The following is a 19,189-nucleotide window of genomic DNA, read 5'->3' as shown; positions in this document are numbered from 1 at the left end:
CGCTGATTGGTCGAGGACTCGCCGGCCATTGTAGACTGTGTGTGTGTGTGTGCGCGTGAGAGAGATTTCCACCCCGCCCCCTTTTCTTTGATAAAGCTCAGTGGAAATTTCCGTCCTCCGCTCACATCTCTGTCATTCACACGACTCCAGTCAGCGCGACGCCTCCGGACAATCTCTACCTATCACCTAATCCTCTCGGTGAGTTCAGGCTTTGCAATTAACACCGAAGACGCTGTTTCTTCGTAGCGTCGCGAAGTTTTCCACGGCAGCTAGCTTGTTCTCCCCTTTTTAGCAGCGCTGTTGTTTGAATGGGTCTGTGTGCTAGCGGCCTGCTACGCGCTGCCGGCCGTTAGATGTATGTGCGCTAACTTCAAACTTTTTTACAAACCGTGACGCGGAAGAACGTTTTTATTTCCAACAAGCGCAAGTTTCTTTCCGAACCCGCTGTTGTTCGCAATGAAGTGAACTCGCGTGACTTTTAAGAAAGTGAAAATCTTGCAGTTTTGACGTGAAAGCGCAGTTAACGTGATAAAATGACTGAATCGAGACTATTCAGAAGTTCAATGTTATTAAAGCTTCTCCTGCAACGAGGCGCAATGTCTGCAGAGGATCAAACAGTTCAATGATTAAATGAACCGATGCGTCTTTTCTCATTGTTTTTCGTAACAAATTCGCTTTCGTAACGTGCAGCTACAGGAGAAATTAAGCGGTATCAAGAATGTATGGGAGGCGGTCCTGCCCATGTACGGTGTTCCGGTATGTGCAGCAGGACACGCCCACGCCTGGTTCTGCTACTCATGTTGCATTGAGCTGATGAGTCGCGGTCACGTGACTGCGAGGGGCCTCTCAGTGGGAGGGATCTTAAGTTTATTTAAACTGAAAACCTGCTCATTCATCCTGAGTTCACAGACTTGTGTCTTTATCTCTCTGCCCAGGACTCTGCTCGTCGGTTCCACTGAAACTCACAAGTGAATCCACATCTCTCGGTTTCTACATCTTCACTTCGTCGTCAACGATCTCAAGGTCGTCATGTCTCAGCAGCACATCAGGTGAGGGTTTGTTTTACTGTTGTACTAACATAACACTAAGAGGTGAAGGTGACAACTAACAGTTATTTTCACTAATTAAAAGTAAGATTTTCTTTATAATCATTACTTTTAGTGAATAATAAAGATCCAAGCCTAAGTACGTTGAATTGACGTTGGTTTTTAAAAAGAAAACAACGAAACCCACTGAAGAATTGGCAAAACTACTTGACAATTGATCAGAGTTACTACTAAGGCTGGGTAATAAAACCTTTTTAAGTAGTTATTGTAAAGTAGATTTAATTAATATATATTCATATCGCACATTTGATTATACTGATACTTTATTGATATTGCTACTTTTATTTAATACAATTAAGACTGGGCCATAATATAATAAATAATTATTGCACATATATTTCATCAGTAGAAGGTCTAATTTTCTTGTCTTATTTTGTGCTTGGTGATCTACAATTTTGTTTTTCTTTTAGTTTAAAAAGTATTTGTTTAGTTTCAAACAACAACCTTCACTCAGGATTACAATTTAATAGAAATGATAATATGACCTTCATGGTTATTTTTGACCACGTCATCCAGCGCTAATAGTTGGTGATTAAATTTGATTTCAGTCCCTGACCTTCATCAAATTGTCCACAATCTTACCGTTAATTTCTCCATTAACTCCCTGTCGACCTTTCTCTGTTGTCTCCCTTCAGCCTTCCAGCCAAGCTCATTAATGGAGGCATTGCTGGCATCGTCGGGGTCACGTGTGTCTTCCCCATCGACTTGGCAAAGACCAGGTTGCAGAATCAGAGACACGGTCAGCAGGTCTACAAGAGCATGTGAGTATTTTTAGGCGTATTGGTCATACATGACTAACCCAGCATACATGGCTGTTTGCCAACGCTCTTGTTGTACCTGCTTCATCCATGTATTATTCCTACTAATCCCTAAACCCACATCGCAACACAGTGAATGTATAGAACTGAATGTATATAATTACCCACATCCCCCCTGGATGGTGACTATTCATCCCTTTCATTCCTTTCTGATGATGTCATCCATATCCCTTTTGGAGGGTGGAAATTTACAGCTCCACCTCTCAGCATCTATGTTTCCTTTAGAGCCACTGATCCTTTACCCTGAGGCTTGTTAAACATTTGGATAAATATATCTGCTTTGAATTCAGTCATAATCATTAAATGTTTTCCTCTGACTCAGCTGCTATAATAAACGGTCCATGCTAATGGTATTTCCCATGCTTTCTTGTTTTTATAGGATGGACTGCCTTGTGAAAACAGTAAAATCAGAAGGCTACTTTGGCATGTACAGAGGTAAGATTAATGCACATCTGAATATTAAGAACCAGAAGGTCAGAACATGTACACGTAGATAATTTGTAGTAGAGGTTTAGCATTGACACATGTACTACTCGGTACTTTTAATCTTTACACTACGGGTTCAGATACAGTTGATGTTCAGTGCATGGGATACTTTACATTTAAATGACATACTGTGGTTGTGAGTAGAGTCTGACTGATGGATTTTTGTGGGCCGATGTTAGTAGGTAAATAAATATCCGATGTTTATATTCAGAGAATGATTCCTAAGATGTCATCAAACCTTTTTATAACAAAGAAATATATTTTATCTTTTACAATTTAACCACAAACTTTATTATATATAACTAAAAGTAATGCTAATACAATTAAACATATTCAATTTGAATTAAGCGCTGCAAGGTTCATATCGACCAAATGATGTCAGTCGGGCTCTAGTTATGATTTTTGAATTAGTTGTAAAAACAGAAGTTGCAAAAAGCTGTTCTCATGCTAAGTGGTTTTGTAGACTCCGGTGTTTGTTTACATGCCGTCAGTAGCAAATCAGACCAGTCCTGTTTAATTAATGATCAGTTCACTGACTTTTGATGTAGAACAAGAAAATGTGGACATAGCTCATGTGAGGAAAATGGAGACCTTTTAGTCTGGGTCTCAGCCTGTGTGAGGAATGCTGTTTGTCTGCATCTGTGTTTTTCATATTGCAGACGTGGGTCCCCTGGGCTATTGAAGGCTAGCCGATTATGGCGCAGCCACGCTGGAGGCAAATCATTAAATGGTTCTTACAATATTGCTCTACTTAAAACTATAGGCACAAGTTTTTGTTTTGCCATCTATTTGTTTTGTGATTCGACAAATTCTGTCAATAACCTCTTGGCTGTCTCCTCACTGTCCTGTCAAGTTTGTCATGAATCCTCATTCTCCAGTCTGTCCACTTTTTAAAGACTTTGGTAGATCTTGCTAATGTATCTATGACAAACTAATGTCATGTTTGTTTTGAGATTGTCCCACAGATCAGTTTTACTTTACATGCACATTACATAGTCTGGAATTCAGTCTGTTCTTTCACTAACATCTCTGCATTTCTGTTTTCATTAACATCTTTACTGACTTGTAGTCTTTCTGTACACATATATATTCCTCTCCACACACAGTGAGTGCTGTAAATAAACCGACTCACTCTTCTTTATTAATTTGATGTTTGCCTCTTCCTCTGATATTCACCAACCTCCTCATTTCTTCTCCTGTCTTGTGTTTTGCTCGTTTCTCATTTTCCTCCTGAAACTTTTTTGTGATTTCTCTTCTATAGTTATTACTGAAGCTACTGTAAATTGTACATTTGTCTTTTTATAGATTAGCTCTGAAATGAAATAATCACTGTGATGTTAAAATGAGTGGCAGGGAATTTTTTTTGTGTTTGTTTTGGTGCTAAATTAAAAACACGATCGTGGCTCCAGTGCTAATTGTGTGTTTTCTCCTCAGGCGCTGCAGTAAACTTGACACTGGTCACCCCGGAGAAGGCCATCAAGCTGGCTGCGAATGACTTGTTTCGCCACCATCTTTCCAAGGATGGGTAAGTAAAATTCTCTTGAAAAGATCGTTCAGTAAAAAAACGTCCCATCACTGTGTGACTCATTACTTCTCTTATCTGTGAACAGAAAGGGGCTGACAGTGTTTAAAGAGATGCTGGCAGGTTGTGGTGCAGGAATGTGTCAGGTCGTTGTCACCACACCCATGGAAATGCTCAAGATACAGCTGCAGGACGCAGGCAGACTCGGTAAGTTTCAAATTTAATGTTATCCATTTTAAATTTGAACCCCATTGTCACTGAATGAATATATTTATCTTTTGGTCTTTTTCTTTTTCAGTGGCCCAGCAGCAAAAACCAGTCATGATGTCTCCCGCAAAGCTCGTGGCCACTAACACGGTGCTCAGCCGCTCCTACAACTCGGTGGCCTCGGCACCACGAGCTGTGTCGGCCACTCAGATTGCAAAGGAGCTGCTTCAGACTCAGGGCATCCGGGGACTCTACAGGGGACTGGGGGCAACACTAATGAGGTAAAGACACGGAAGCACATGGGAGCTTGTTGGACCAGTTACTTTTTTTTAGGGTTTCAGACTGAAACTGTGTTTTGTAATATTTCTTTCAGGGATGTTCCCTTCTCTATTGTCTACTTCCCATTGTTCGCAAACCTGAATCGCCTCGGCAAGCCCTCCCCCGAGGGATCGTCACCGTTCTACTGGGCCTTCTTCTCAGGCTGCGCAGCAGGATCCACTGCTGCAGTGATTGTCAACCCCTGTGATGGTGAGATTTGAGAGAAAATGTCAACCTGTCGATAGTCAAAGCTCTGGAATGTTCCTGGAATGTTATCTAATGTTTTATTTTCTCTCTCCCAGTGGTGAAGACCAGGTTGCAGTCACTGAACAAAGGGTCCAGTGAGGAGACATACTCTGGTGTTGTGGACTGTGTGAGGTAAGACAGCGGAGTCACTAATCGTTGCACAACTAACTGATTTTTCTCTCTCGTGCTCGCGCGTGAATTAATCCACCGCTCTGTCTTTGCAGTAAAATCATGAGGAAGGAGGGGCCGTCCGGTTTCCTAAAAGGAGCCGCCTGTCGGGCTCTGGTCATCGCTCCTCTCTTTGGAATTGTCCAAGTTATGTACTTTGTTGGCGTTGGAGAATACATCCTGGACAACTCGTCCCTGAGCCTCCTGTCGGCGTGAAACCACATCAGTTTCCTGTCTATGCATACGACCTTTTGGGCGCAAATGATGTAACAACTGGCAGCTACATACCACCAGTTTACAGCAGAAGGGGGGAAAAAAACTACACAAAGCTTGTTTGACAAAGTCAAAAAGGCTTCGAGTTGTGAAGACGTATATTTCATCTTTTGTATGCTGTGTTGCACTTCAAACACTTTTCAGACGTGTTCAGTGAGGCTGTGGCCACCGTTAGCTCGAGCTGTTAGCCTTACTGAGTTGAGGGACTCGGAGTCGCAGTGTTATTCTTTCTTTGTCCCGAGACTGTCCTATTGTGTTCCCCTCTGTGAGGGCGCGGAGCTCGCTCCATCAAAGTTATCACATTTCATATTGTTGTTTTTGTACGTGTGTGTGAGCTTGAGATTTATTGAGTTGCTGAATGCAGTAGCTTGCAGTATTTTCTGTTTGTGAGTCTTTCTTCCTTTTCCATTGTTGTCTCATGTTTCACTTTGGAACACGAGGCTTCAAATGGGGGAAACAATGGAACCTATTTACATTCATTTCATTTAAAGGGATCTTTTAATAATTTTTTTTACTTGAATATACAGCAGTTCTGTGATATACATGTAAAATTGAACTGATCGCGAACCTTCCTAGTGACATGGGACCAGACGGTTTGAAACCATGAATAGTGTCCTGCTCGATACTTGACATTAGCGCTTCTGTTGTTTAGTAGTTTGTAAACAGTGTTTGTATCTTAATATCTGCAAAAACTTGATGCATTCATGCACATTCTATTGTGTTTGTTCACATACCCTCAGTTTAGAGACTTGCATATGCAGACCTACCATCTCAATCACTGGTTACTGTGTTTTATGCCTTAACAGTGGAAGTTGGCATTTCTCTCTGAAGAAACAATGCTCTTGGCCAAAAAACAGCATTATTATTATTATTGTTATTGTGACCGTGTGACAAATGACTGTTACCTTACTTTTTGATTGATGGCTTTTTGTACATAACGTGTATATATTTATATATATATATAATTCATTAAAACCTGCAAACCACTCGTCCTGTGTTCATGAATCATTGACTCAATAACTACAGCTGCATGTTTTCTTGATTCAACAACTATAAAGGAAATCATACTTAAAATACACAAACGTGACTTATGACATGTTCTCTACATATGTGGACAAATATGACACTTTGTTTTAATCCTTAAAATACTGACAATTCCTATTTGATATAATTCTATTATATTCAATTTTCTCTGCTCATGTTCCTTTGTTTAATTCTCATTCATTGTAAAGCAAAGAAAAGCTAAAAAGAAAGCTATAATTAAAATATATTATTGAAACTACAGGCGAGATAATGACCCTGTATTTTCCATAACAGGCTCAAAAACAAATAGCAAAGTGCCAACACTAGCCAGTAGTTTACTTAATAGGTTAAGTAATGGAAATGATTGATTATGTTGGAGTTACAGTTGGAGAATAACAAAACAATACTGAAGTCTAATATTGGACAAGTTCATACTTGATCTTGAACAGACTTTTCAACATCAACTAAACCAATGCAACGTTGTTGTAAAGAATCCAGAGTTACTGGGCTGTTTCTGACCTCATGGTTCAAATGTCACATTATACATTTAACTTCCTGCCGTCGTTGGCCCTACGTGTCTCCGGTAAAACATGTGGCTGCCATTTCGTGGGAACCTGCACACACACGTTCATGAACCTGAAACCACCACAATTTGCATGATGGACCAGGGGGGGGCTGCCCTGCTGCATGTGAGTCACACACTTTGAATCTAGGAAACAGAAAGACACGAGAATAAAAGCACCCAGGTGTTGTTTTATTCAGTTAAACAGTGCGACTTCGACTATATTACTCTACAGTTCACGTCTTATTGGCACACCAACAAGATGGAGATCCACAAGAATTCACACACAGAATGCAAACTAGCTCACTGTTACAGTTCACACAGGATGAGGCGTTAATCAATGACCTTACACGTGAATTTGGACATTTACAGTCAGTTTATCATCAGACCTTTCCGAACCCTTTGGGTTGATACATCACCTCTACACTTCCACTATTGTGCTTTTTAAGTATAGCAACAGATCTGCGGCAGGGAGCAAGCACAAGTCGTTATGTTCACAGATCACATGGAACAGGTAAATAGTACAGTCACTGGAGGCTTGTGTGTGTGTGTGTGAGTCAATAGGCACGTGATGGACATTGAATCATCAAGGGCGGCTCGTCCTCCAAACATTTAAGCACACAAACGTATGACTGGCATTAGAGGCCTTTAAATGACGTAAAAACATACAAAGGGCACAGAATATATCATGTTAACAGCAGGTGCACAAAACCGGTGTCCATATTTACAGCAAATACACAACATTCCTGTCAGAGTCGGTGTCTTTTGTGTGCTGCGCTGTGGCTGTGGGGCAGCAGCAGTGTAGTAACCAGGGAATGTCACAGAGTCGTGCCGAAAGCAGAGCGTGTGTTACGGAAGAGAAAACGGAGAAGTGAAAAAAAAATCGGTGAAGCTGAGGAAGAGAAGGACGGTGTGAAGGTGACGATCCAGCGTGTGTCGTGTTGAACGTGACCCGGTAGGAACTGGGACAGCTGGGATGTGCTGGACTTGAATTTGTGAATATACAGGAAAACCCTCCCGACCAGATCAGGATGGACTATGAGACATGACATTTGAATGTGACTTTGGTGTTTTTTCCCCTCTTATATGCACGTGTGTTGATCGTTGGTTCAGGGAGCACGCTGTGAGTCTGGCCGGTGGGGGGGGGGGGGGTAACTCACCATCTATATAACCTCCCTGCTGTTCCTGATGGCACAACACAGAACCATGCTGAAGATCATCCCTATGATCTGAAACCACACACAGTTTGGGGGGATATTGTTAAAGGATTTATGGGATTTAAAGTAATGTGTCACAAACTAGTGTAATAATAATAATAACAATAAACTTTTGAGACTGTTGAATACACATGACACACACATCAAGGACTGTGACTTACACACACGCACAACACACACTCCACCCTCAGAGACTGCAACTGGTAAAAAACATTCCTGTACCCTGTTTTGTAAACAGTTATTTGTTGCTAGTATTGTTGTTTATCATGCTTATATTTCTCTATAAATTTACACTTTATTACATATATATATATACACAAGAGAGATAAGCCTCGTACAATTTTATTTTATGATGAAGTATGATGTCAATAAAGATATTTGAATTGTGAATAACAATAATAATAACAATAAAGTTAATTTAAATGGCACTTTTTATCGCTTAAAAAGCAGCTCAAGGTATTTTACATAGAACAAAACAATAAAAGCTTACAAACAAAAAATATTAAGATCGGAAAAGATGTTAAAAGTATGAAATGTTTGAAAAAAGTATTAAAGCAAGATTTCAATAATAGAAAAAAACACTGTGTAATTCCCAACCCCTAGTTCTGAAACCACTGCTCTATAGAGAAAGAACCTGACTCTTGCAACTTGAGGTTCAATGATCCAAAACTCCAGAAAACGTATATTTCTGTTTAATAAGTTGAAGATTTAGTAAATCCTCACCATTACGCCCGCGACACCGATCCCGATGTATCCGATGATGTGCAGCTTGTCATTGAAGAAGTCTGTGATTGCAGTCAGACAGTCCTGAAAGCAACAAACAAACCGTCACAGATACAGACAACCTGCTGATACCTGCACCATCAAACAGCATGTTACAGCAAATCCTACAGCAGCATTGCACTGCCACCTTCTGGGTAAAAGGTGTAATAGCAGACATGAAAGTTTTACCTGGGTGTCACTTGGAGCGTCTGCACACAGGTCATTAGACACGTCTGACACGGAACCTCCACAGCAGTTTAACTGGAAATCAAAACAGAACAGAAGTGTCACACGAGTGGCAACGACACGAAGGAGGTGGATGAACACAATCAAAGTCTCACTCACAGTGTTGTGGTAGATCAGTGCGATGGCCGTGCCGTTCACGTTGGTGGTGTCAGTAATGGAGCTGCTGTAGAACTTCTGCACCTCCTCAACAATCTGTCCATGAGAAAAGATAACAACACACTCAGCTGATTATGTTTCTGAACATGTTTCACAATCTGGTTGAATAAAAACAAGTCATTTAAGTGTGTACCTGTTCCTTGTTTATGAATCCAAACACACCAGCGGCGATCTCGGCACCAAAGATTATCAGGAGGCAAGCGAAGAACTGCACAACACAGCAGAGGATTGTTGTAAATGACATTGATTTTTCATTCTTTGTCTTGGAAACAGAAGTTTATCAAACTATTTGGTTTCCTGCAGAGAAAATAATTTGGTCCTGCTCATAGATAAAACAGGAAAGTCCTTGAAAACAGGTTCTATTTATGCAGGTGTCCTCATTCAAGTAATTTAAGTAAGATTTCACATTATTTCACCTGCTGGGCCCTGATGAAAAACTCTTGGTTATGAATAAGCGTTAATGTAACAGTCAAACTCTATTTCCCCTGTAATAAGCACCCAATTATACAATATATAATATAAAGAACTAAAACCTCACAGACAAAATAAAGAGTTCCCACTAAGAATGCACAGAATTTATAATTCCTTTATCTTTGAAATGCCAGTAAAAGGAACACTGAAACAAAAACACTGTAGTGCCACCCTTGCAGGACTTAAACTCACCGATGCCAGAAGACACTGAGACTCACGCACGGCCCCAAAACATCCAAAGAACCCAACGACCATCATCAACCCTCCGGCACAGAGAAGGATGTACACAGCTGGAAAGAGACAACAGTACACAAATAAATCAGGAAATCAAACTACCAGATGTTTAATGTCACTAATATGAGAATTCTCAGCCATAACAGACGAGAGGAACCTAATCACCATGCCGGTTGGTACAGTCACATGACTGCAGTTCAGGGTTTCAACTGAGGATGGCAGCATGATCCAGCTCCTCTCCTGTCTCTACTGAAGCACAGCTCATGAAAAGACTCTTGTTGGAGGAGAGGAGTAGGTAGAAACTGCTTAAGGAGCCTAAAGCCTCCGAATCGCCTCCTACAGTTTTACTCTGGTTATCACACGACTCCTCCAGTGCAGCTACTTAAGATTCTTAAATCCTTAAACTGAGATGAAAGAAGACTGAGACTCAAAAAAAACCTCTTCACACAACCCACATGTTTGGCTTATTGCTACTTTGGTCACTTTTAAGTTGTATCGTTTAGTTATTTCCTCTTTTACGAGATAAATAAGCACAAACCCTGATAAATGCTAATTTCAAGATGGATCCCTGCACCATCGAGCTTACAAATGAGTGGACACACGACCCACCGTCTATACACGTCTCAGAGGCCGGGGCAGAGTCTGAGTAGCACCACGATCAATCTGAGTTAAAGACAATGGAGCTGGGGAGTCGACTTCCGCTTTACCATTTCATACATTAGTGTTTCTTCCAATTACAAGGACTTGGTGCAGTCGTGGTCCTGCAGGACGGAGCAGTAGCACAGATGCCATCTGTCTGGTTAAAAAGAGGCAAATCAAATTTTCATGGGTTTGATTGCTTCAGAATTACACTACTCCCCACGCACACACTCCCAGACCCCCCCTCCGCCATCCTCTGTGAGCCTGGATGTCGTCACCTTCCGCCGGTCTGCTCCCCCCCTTGCTCCCAGCCCTCACGACTGTAACCAGATGCTGGGGCCCGGTCCCCGAGGTCCATGGTAAGAGCCTAATCAGTGACATAGACAGCAACCACTGCAGCAATTTAATTAATCCACATGGGGGGGAATGCAAGCTGTTGTTTTTGCTGCTGTTGAACAAAAGAGGAGGTAAAGACGCAGAAGGGAGCGAGGGAGGGTGAGCGGAAGAAAATATAATGAGACCAAATCCACAAAGTGTCTGCTGCTGCTGAGGGTGTTTTCCATCACTTTAATATGTCCTCTTTACCACTTCCTCTGAGTGGGACCTCTGAAATAACAGACAACTGTACTTTCACTTTGTAGGTAGTAAATGAGTGAGTGTACACGTCTCTTTATTTACACTGTGTCACACACTGGTTGTGTACTTGCTGAAACGCATGCAGGGCCACAAAGGTGAAGCCCCCCACAGGGAATTCTGCCACTTTCCCTTCTTATGGTCTGTTTAGTCTCCTCGCTGAAGGTGAACGCAATTAAAATAATTTGTTCAATAAGTACAGAAACTGTAATAATTGTGTTTTTTTTACAGGGAATTTATGTTCCAAACTATTTCCTGGCCGGGTGAACTAACTTTCTCAACTTCTGGTGAACCTTCTCCAGGGAGTAACGTCACACCTGAGACAAAAGAACACTATTTCCCCCCGGAGGTATAGAAGAGGAGAAGAACAAGTTAAAAAGAAAATGGCAAAATTAAAGTCATATTCAACAACGTGAGAACGTGAGTGAATGTGCACGTGGAAAGAAATGTGAGACAAGTTGGAACGTTAAACGGAGAAGTTGATATTTGCATGAAAATGTAAAGCAATTTGAAAAAGAAGCTATCTCACATACTGTACTTTGCATATATATAGATAACTGTGATAACTTGGGTGCATTTTAGCTGGATACAAAAAACTGGCACAGTCAACTCTTCTTTTCCTTTTATCACGGTGATGCTCTACGTGATGTAACGACCGCTCCTAAAGGAGTCTTCACCTGCTGCTCATGTCCTGAGGGAGACGGTTCCATGAAAGCCCGGCAGAGAGCTGATGAAGTGAAGTCACCATTTTAGGTCATGGTGTAAATACAAGGAACAAGAATAGGCTTCATTCTAATCATCAGCTCCTACACACACAGAGAGAGAGAGAGGGAGAGAGGGAGAGAGAGAGAGAGAGAGAGAGAGAGAGAGAGAGAGAGAGAGAGAGAGAGAGAGAGAGAGAGAGAGAGGGCCTATTGTATGGACACTACTGAGGCTGTTTGTCCGGTCTACTGTATGTTTTACTCATCCACTGTGAGTTTTAATGGGAGCTCAGTCAGAAGCTTCAGAGATATTTCACAGAAGAGACACAACTGTTCATTAATCAGCTAAAGTCCATTTGTCACCATGTGTGTGTGTGTGTGTGTTATTCCAGAAGAGGGAGAATCCAATCAGTGTTTGTAAAGACAAGTGGTTCTCTACATAACCCATAAACCAGAGCGCTGACACTGATGTGATCCAACCCTCATTTGACATGTTCGTTTCCCCACATGAGGGCAAACCACAGGGCAAAGCAACACGTCTGCGGAGTTGAGATAGAAAAGTCTTTCGTCTTAAATTGGCTTAATAACCGAGGGTGTGATAAAAAATAAAAAAAACGCACTGAACAGTGAAATGTGGCTGTTAAACGTTCATCGTTGAAACGTTCTTCAGTTAAAATGGTCGCGCCATTCAACCTGATGTCAGCAGGTCTGGTGTGACCTCGTGGAGAAGACGGATATTGATTCATATAAACATCTGGATGTCAAACTGTCAGTTGACACCATAGACTGTATATAAAGGATGGACGACACCTCGCTGCAGTAAAGGTCACAAATTGCACCTCCTCCATGTTGGTGGATGGGACACGGGCCAAACTAAAAAGTAAAAGTGGACGACAATTACGTTTTTCTCAAAGATGGTTTCTGTGATTTTAGATATTTTTTATCACGATGATGTTTGTTCCAGTTTGTTCAAGTTTGGTTTTAATTACTTATTTAACGTGGGGTGAAATGTCATGATTGACAGCTGAGACTGCCTTCTGATTGGTTAGGAGCCTGTATCGTGCGGCTCCATCCCCTTATCAGTTGTGTGCAGACTCTGGATCCAAATGGGCAAGATGGCAGCGTTCTTATCTCGGATATTAACTAGAATGGAGAGCGTGAACCTCCCAGGCTGAACAATCCTACACACGATTGTCTAGTTCATACAAAGAAAACAGGAAGTGGTCTGATAACCTGAAGGAAGAAAGAAAGTGAAAACACAAATCTTGGGTCTGACCCAAAAATGAAACATTCTCTTCCCTGACCCCGCCCCCATCCCACCACCAAGTTGGGTGGAAATCAGTTTAGCTGTTTTCATGTACTCCTGCTAACAAATAAACCAACAAACAAACAGACAAATAAACCAAACAGATTTAACTTTATGATCTGCAGATGTGAGGTGAGGTGCAGAACTTGTCACGTACCTATAAAGAAGGTGTCGGGGGCTTCATCGCCCGTCAGGAGCTCCACTGTTTCTGGGTCAAACCTGAGCCAGAGTCCCACAGCCAGCACCAACAGCCCTGACAGCTGAGGAGAGATAAGAGACTTTTCACTGAACAAGAAACAGCTCGAAACGAGGTTATTGTTTTTTAGTCTTTGAGTGACATGTTTGGTGCGAAGCCCAGAAATCACTTCAAAACTGAGGCCCGACGTGTTTTTTTGTCTTTGGATCCTCGGTCGATTAAGATTCAACAGGTTGTGTCTTTGTTATTGTCTCGTCAGTGAAGTGGCTTCTGATGATCACTGCTTCCGTTTGCTCTCAACAAACCAGAAATGCTAATGTTTCACCTCTTGAGGGACTGAAATATCAGCTGGAGGCTTGTTCAGACTCACAAACACATCACAGGCTGGAAAACTGCTCGGCTGAATGTTTCTTTTGAATCTCTACAGAGTTACAGTTGACCACCTTCTCTGTGTAAACTAATATCCCATGTAATTATATAATTTGTCATGGTTGCATGTTTATGAGGATAAAGAAATGACGTAAGGTGTGATGAGTTTGTCACAGCACAGAGGAGACGTCATTGGTCCCTGGGAAATCTTGAAATAAACCATTCAATTGAGACCAAGGTGTCGCCCAGAGAAGATTGTGGTCCTTCTGGATTCTAGACACATCTAGAAAACACTGTTTGGCTCCAAATACCACTGTCACTTAAGATGAACATTTGTATTTTTCTATTTTTGTTTTTTGACACGGACATAAAATAACACTACAGTACTACGTTATCCACAAACTTCCGTCTTACTGACATATACATTGTGGAATCTTGTTGAGGGGGATGATACAGCAATGCAAATACATACCCTTTGAAACAGCATGTGTAAGGTTGTGTTAGTGTGTAATGCTTAAGGATAATAAGATTTTAATAAATAAAAAAACACAAGCTCTGTTTTATAACATTTTCAAAAAATGTAAAAGTTAAAAACTAAAACTATCCATATTTCTTTATCTTTGTCTTTAGTTCCAGTGAAATGAGCTTTGCTGATCAGGAAGAAAAATATAAAACCACATCTATAACCAAATCACTCATTCAGCTCCAAGAACAGAAATAATCTGCTGTCAGGAGACAACAAGAACAAAAGATGTCTGAAACAGGAACAGAACATTTTGTAGCAGCAGTTCTTCTTTTTCCCATATGGCTCATCAAAGTATCAAATCTGAACGCCAGCATCTCTGTCAGCATCGCTGGTCCATCTCCCATGGTGCATTTCAGCCACAGGCTGTGCCAGCCTCACAGAGCCTGGATGATGTAACTCACACTGGCATCGGCTGCTCGTTTGGCTCCGAACCCCAAAATGACAGCGTAGTGTACTGTACACCCCCCGATTGGCTCCGGCCACAACGGCTCCGCTCTCACTCCCAAAACTGCTCAACAAAGAGGCCGCTGTTTGTTTGGGTGACACAAGCGTTCGTCTGACAGAGAGACCTCAGAGCACCACGTGATCCACACAAATTTAATACACCACGTACTTAAGTCAACCTTATATAACCAAACAATATTTAGCTCCAGCTCGTCAGTTAGGAAGATTTGCTGCTTTTCTTTGTTTTATGGAAAATTAGGCTTCAAATCGTTTCTGGTGTTTTGTGGCCTAAAAGATTAATCACAGAAATAACAACCAATAATTGTCATAATCTGTGATGAAAATAAAATAGGTGCAACTCTCATAACATCTTTAATTCACTGGGTGTATAATATGTGTGTAATCTATTAATTTTAACCCATCACATGCTGTGAAATTAGATGTACCTCTAAACTAATACTGAATTAACATGTCATATAATAATAATAATAATAATAATAATAATAATAATAATAATAATAATAATATGAATACTACTAATAATAATACAGTTACAAAGCACTTTACAATAAGCAATTAAATGGACAAAAATAAATAAAGATATAAAATCAGTGAAGGATTTCTGATAGAAGTGTGTTTTAGGAACAGATTTAAAAAACATTTCTGGGTTCTGACTTCATTTTGAAAAAAAAAACATGTCAACCTATAAAGAATTCACAATATTAGGTGGAGCTTAAACAAATTAATTTTGCACTGATGAATCTAAATCAGTGGATCCCAACGTGGGAGTTGCAAGATTTGCTGAAAGAACATTTTCAGACTTTTTTTTTTACCCCCATCAAAGATGTTGTGTTTTTCAGTTTGTGTGTTTGTTTGTGAACAAGATTACACAATAACAACAGAATGGATTTCCACTAAACTTGGTGGAAGGATTTGGTATAGGTCAGGAAAGAACTCTTTAAATTTGCTGTGGATCTGGACCAGATTTTGACATTTCGTTTGTTTCCCAGGGAATAATTGAAGGATCTTGATCAAGAAATGTTAAGACAGTTGATATCTTTGAGCGTGTGACTGTTGGGCCCTCATTTGCGTGTATCCAAACCTCAACGACATCCTGTGCTGAGTTGGTCACAACTCGACAAACAGTAGCTTTGTTTAAATGGGTTTCAAACCTTCCAAAAGCTTCAAAACCACTGCTCTAAACCATGTTTCTCCAAATGTGTGCACCCATCTTCACCGAGCGAGTAACACAAGTCAACTAAGACGAGTCACTGAGCAGCTACATGGAAAATGAAGTGTCCTGAGCTGCAGGTGGAACCACAGGTAACCCTATCTGAGCAGATCTGATGCAGCACCAAAACAAAAGCTTCCAGGGTGTACCCAAAACAAGATCAGCCCAGTCTGCCAAAGAACAGGCATCACACTCCCAGACCTGCAGCAGGAAAGTCACAGCACGACGTAAAATCACGAGACAGGATCTGAACAGTGGGTGTGTTGGAAAAGTAGCAGCAGTCTGCAGCCGTGCATGTGCTGCAGTGCCACATTACAAACCACACAGATCATCATCATCAGCGGCTGACAGGCTCTTATCTGATGTTCTCATTAATTATTAAGGGCATTTCATAGATGGAGGATGTTTCCAGAGCTGTGCTGAGGTATTAACGGAGTTGAAATGAAATGGCAGATGATAGATGGTTGATGGATGAACTCAGGGTTGAGCACAGTGTCAGAGAGAGAGAGAGTGATGTGAGTGGAGCAGGTGGATGGAGGGAATCTGCACGACTACACACCATCAGCACCACTCCCCCCAGTGCTCCAGTGAATAATGAACCCAGGTTAGTTAACATTAAAAACATAGCAGCATCAGTAGGCTGGACACTGTGTGAGTCTGAGTGTGTGGAGCAGGAAACACTACGAGGTGGAGCAATCAGCATGAAAACACATGTAAACAGCTTTTTACCAAAAACCAAATTCAGCTCCTCTGACCAAGGAAACAGCAAATACTGCTGATCTGCACATTTCACCATGAGGATGACTTGGATCTATTTATAACATCACCGTTGTTTCCATGCAAACGGTCCGTGCGGGGGGACTTACCCAGAAGATGAAGTTGAAAACGAAGAGCAGATATTTCACGCATTTCATCCCGCCCTGCACTTTGCTCATGATGTCACCTGGTGTCGTCGGATTTCTCCAATCTGCAGCTCTTATTATGAAAATCCTCTATTTCTTCTTCTTCTTCTTCTGTTTCTTCTTCGTGCAGCTGCACATCAAAACCCATGCACTGATGCGAGGGAGCTACAACATCCCAACAAACAAACACATGCGCACACGCCGCTGCACGCACGGGATGATGGGCTGTTGTTTGCACGCCGCTTGGCCCCGCCCCTCCTTGCGTGCGCGTGCGTGCATGCGTGTGCACGGTGAGGTATCCAAGGAGGGTGATCAGGGACCGTGAGGGACCCTCGAGGGAGGAAGAGGAGGAGGTGGGGGTGTCCCTCGACGAAATAAGGATCAGGTTAATAATCGGTGTAATATCACTACAAGAGGTTTAGCAGTTTGTTTGGCTTCTCTGTTTAAAACTCATTTTTATAAGTGTGATCTATTTTAATCATTTCATTTTTTTATTTTTACACTTTTCTCATCTGTAACATTTTCTGTATCTGTGGTCGATTGCTGTGTGATCTTCAAACTGCTTGGAAGGAAGGAAACTTAAAGATATGATACTAATAACAACAACAACAGCAACAACAACATTAATAATAATAATAACAACTTTGTTTTTATTGCACCTTTAAAAATAGCCATTGTAAAGTCAATAAGCAAAAATTATAAAATATAATTTAACATCTAAGACAACAGATGATATAATACAAAATCTACCATCAACAACAACGAATAAAATAATACACAATCATTTAAAAGTAGTGGCAGAGTAAAAAGATAAAAGAAACATAGGAAGTAGCTGAAAATAATCAAGTAAAATCCGAGATGATTTAAAAACAGACAGTGAAAATGATCACATAGGTTTTGTGCCCTGACAGCAAAGGCCCTGTCACCTGTGGTCTTCTTTATATGAATAAAAACTAAATTATAATCTATGCATGTGGGAGATTAAACGGTCCTCTGTTAGCGGAACATATTTCTATGTTTGAGTAAATATAGTGAATTTTAAGACTTGTTCAATTCGCTGAGGACACTCAGATACCAGGGGTCTGTGGGGATATACTGTAGAACAAGAGTTTATCATCTCAGTCATTGTTAGTTTCTCACACAGGAGCTTTTAAATCTGTCTTTCATCCGTATATTGTGCGACTGATATCCATGTTTATTATGAAAATATGGGATCTTGTCTCCACCTGAGTCACAGTAACCGAAGCTCTGTCACTGACTGGAAACTCCCCTCAGGAACCAAAACCAAGGACGTGACTAGTGTCCTTAATAGGACACAGAAATGTAGCCTATTCTTTAGTATCATGTTTCTTTTATCTTCGTTTCATGTTTGGCAAATCATGATCATTTTCAAAGTAAGTCTCATATTTGAGAAGCTGGAACCACAGACATTGTCTCGATTGACTAAAATTGTAATAATTATCGAAACAGCAGCTGATGGATTTTCTGTCAATAGACTATAGATAAATCGTCACTGCTGTCATGTTCTTATCATATTCAAAGCCGTTCATATCTGTTCATTCCCTTAACAACTGTGCATTCACCATTATCTGCATGATGTGAACGTGTATACAGTATGTATAAACAAGTGTCGTAGTGTTTCTGCACATGTTGCTTCTGCCCACTGAATTCACACCAAGTTCCTGTGAATGCATCTTCGTGCACGCTGGAGCGTCACCAAAGCCCCTCTGTGTCTTCTCTGTGGGCACGAGAGGGTCAGTCTGGGTTCAGACGCTCTCACTTTCAAGCTTCTCGTGTTTGTGCCGCCTTTGTTTGCTGCACTGATGTGGGAGGAAGCAGCCAGAGACCCCCTGTGTGTCTGCCAGACTATCAGTGAGGAGGATCAGCCAGAGAGGATCATGGGACACATCTCGGCCCACTCCTGCTATTTTCTACCAGGATAACAGCTGAAAGAGTGTCAGACAAATACAATAGATAGATAGATAGATAGATAGATAGATAGATAGATAGATAGATAGATAGATAGATAGATAGATAGATAGATCTTAACTTTATCTCATTGGTCATTCAATCCTGTCATGACCTTTGAGGGCTGTAATTATCGCAGAGCCAGGCTGAAACTATATATCCTCTGAGTATAATGGAGTCAAAATCCAATTTCTTCACCCTCTCCTCACCCTCCTCTCCTCTGCTTCGTATGTAAATCTGGTGCGAGAACGTAACCTGATCTCCATCTGGTGCAACTGTGACTCATCCTCATGATCCATAAAAAACATACCAGAGGGGAAGAAGGCTCCAAAAAATATAATTGACCTGGATATGTTTATGAGGTCAGGTCGTACCCGTCTGTTTATTTGTGAATTAACTATAAATTGTCAAAGAGCATTGTGGGACATTGGAGAAAGACAGCAAAACATTTTTACATTT

At 41.1% G+C, this 19,189-nt stretch overlaps 2 protein-coding genes across 2 annotated transcripts; one reads left to right on the top strand and one right to left on the bottom strand.

The window, feature by feature from the left end:
* Positions 1–46: 46 nt before the first annotated feature.
* Positions 47–6,132, top strand: slc25a55a (solute carrier family 25 member 55a). The gene is made up of 10 exons (XM_035151864.1): positions 47–198; positions 936–1,049; positions 1,742–1,867; positions 2,304–2,359; positions 3,845–3,935; positions 4,021–4,139; positions 4,231–4,420; positions 4,513–4,667; positions 4,760–4,835; positions 4,928–6,132. Exons 2-10 carry the CDS (start codon positions 1,030–1,032, stop codon positions 5,085–5,087), a joined length of 993 nt encoding a protein of 330 aa, XP_035007755.1. The 5' UTR covers positions 47–198; positions 936–1,029; the 3' UTR covers positions 5,088–6,132.
* Positions 6,133–6,900: 768 nt separating this feature from the next.
* tspan2a (tetraspanin 2a) lies at positions 6,901–17,003 on the bottom strand. The gene is made up of 8 exons (XM_035151865.2): positions 16,727–17,003; positions 13,252–13,354; positions 9,774–9,871; positions 9,244–9,318; positions 9,054–9,146; positions 8,898–8,969; positions 8,670–8,753; positions 6,901–7,958 (listed from the first exon to the last, which is right to left on the bottom strand). The coding sequence occupies exons 1-8, from the start codon at positions 16,793–16,795 to the stop codon at positions 7,893–7,895; spliced, it is 660 nt and encodes a 219-aa protein (XP_035007756.1). The 5' UTR covers positions 16,796–17,003; the 3' UTR covers positions 6,901–7,892.
* Between the last annotated feature and the right edge of the window lie 2,186 nt (positions 17,004–19,189).

This window comes from Hippoglossus stenolepis, chromosome 3, assembly GCF_022539355.2.
Source record: "Hippoglossus stenolepis isolate QCI-W04-F060 chromosome 3, HSTE1.2, whole genome shotgun sequence".
Classification (NCBI taxonomy): domain Eukaryota; kingdom Metazoa; phylum Chordata; class Actinopteri; order Pleuronectiformes; family Pleuronectidae; genus Hippoglossus; species Hippoglossus stenolepis.
Note: the sequence above shows the minus strand (reverse complement) of the source record. Positions and strands in the feature narration are given on the sequence as shown.